At 43.2% G+C, this 1,573-nt stretch overlaps 1 protein-coding gene across 1 annotated transcript; it reads right to left on the reverse strand.

Annotated features, from left to right (window-relative positions):
• Positions 1-51: 51 nt before the first annotated feature.
• On the reverse strand, positions 52-948 carry LOC119594313. The gene is made up of 2 exons (XM_037943371.1): positions 602-948; positions 52-175 (listed from the first exon to the last, which is right to left on the reverse strand). Exons 1-2 carry the CDS (start codon positions 946-948, stop codon positions 52-54), a joined length of 471 nt encoding a protein of 156 aa, XP_037799299.1.
• Positions 949-1,573: the final 625 nt, after the last annotated feature.

Genomic DNA, 1,573 nt, shown 5'->3' on the forward strand with positions numbered 1-1,573 from the left:
TGTTTTGGTATTCCATCTCTAAACTCTTGAATTTTCTTTGTTCAATAAATGTCAGAAATATCCTGACCATCGCTCCTTGATCTTATCCTCCTCATTCAAAACTGTTCTTTGCTGATCTTTAGCCTGTCTCATGTAGGTGAAATCTGTTGATGCCTTGTCCCTTGCTCCTACTACTCTATACAAATTTCTTTCTCCCCCGGTGTTTCTAGCTTATTCTTGACTTCCCTTTTAGCACTGGCCTTCACCTTTGGCACTTCCTCTTTCGCCTTCTTTCTTGCTCTCTTCCACTCTTCTATAGCTCCCTGCAAACCAGATCTCTCCCATCTATTCTTTGTCTCTTTTTGTTTTAATCACCATTTGCTCCTCTTCGTTCCACTACCAAGTATTTTTATTTCTAGGAGCTCCCTTACCAGATGTTTTACTAACACTTCTTCTCCAACCTCCCTTATTACCGTGTTGTTCTTCTCCCACCACTCTTGTAACCCCTTGCATGTTCCAGTCCACTCTAAGACCTTTAATTTTAAACTAATATTTCAGCTTCCACCATTTAGGATTTTACATTCTGGTTGCTTACGCCTTTTCCGACTCTTTCAGGTGTTACCTTCTACATAGGAAAAATTCTATTGGACGTTCCCTGTCTCCACTTTTGCAGATCATATACCCTCTCTCCATTTTCTTGAAGAATGTATTGCATATGGCCATGTCAAAAGCCATAGCTACACCCAACAACCTCTCCACTTCCTCATTTCGCTCCACCACTTCTATCTCCCCTCGAATGTGTCCATTCAAATCACCTCCGAGGATCAATTTCTCTCCCGCTGGGGCTGCACTTAGCTTTAGATCTACATGCTCCCAGAAAGCTACCTTCTCTTCCTCATCACAACCAACTTGAGGCGCATAGGCACATACCACGTTGATCATTTCTTCCAAGCACAGCTTCACGTTCATCACTTGATTACTTCTTCCCACTGCCAACTAAACTATGCTTCACTTCCCTAAACGTCCCCTACTCCATTTCTACCCTGTCCACTTGTTCCACTTTAGATCAGTTTACACCCCTTCCCAACTCTCGCCCTATTTCCAAGTCTCCTGCACGCAAGCCACCTACTCTCCTCCTCTCCAGTAAGTTCCGTCACATCTCTCCTTTTTCCATTCATTGTTCCGATTTTAGGAATCCACTAAGCGGACTAACTTCTTTCACCCATGCCCGCTCTTGCCCGTTAGTTCCACAGGGTCAGCGAGGTTTTTATGTCTACTTATCACTTGGTTGTAGCCGGCTTTTTGCCTCTCAGGCAGCAACTCTCCCTTTATTCGACTTGACCGGCACGGAGTGGTTGGCTTTAAGCGGATAAAAGTCTGATTTTCATCACTGCAGTAGAATCAATCAAGCAAAAGACTGAGGCTAGAATTTTAATCTCACTCGCGATAATATGCTTTTACAAATGATATCTTGCTTGTCAGGACATGCATGTCATGTCTTAAATTCTTAATTCCCTTTTATTATGTCTATTTACTTTTGCCGGGATCAGCTCTTACTGCATCAGTCTTTTATTATCGTTAGCCCCCCCCCCCC

This window comes from Penaeus monodon, chromosome 33 (assembly GCF_015228065.2).
Source record: "Penaeus monodon isolate SGIC_2016 chromosome 33, NSTDA_Pmon_1, whole genome shotgun sequence".
In the NCBI taxonomy this organism is placed as follows: Eukaryota; Metazoa; Arthropoda; class Malacostraca; order Decapoda; family Penaeidae; genus Penaeus; species Penaeus monodon.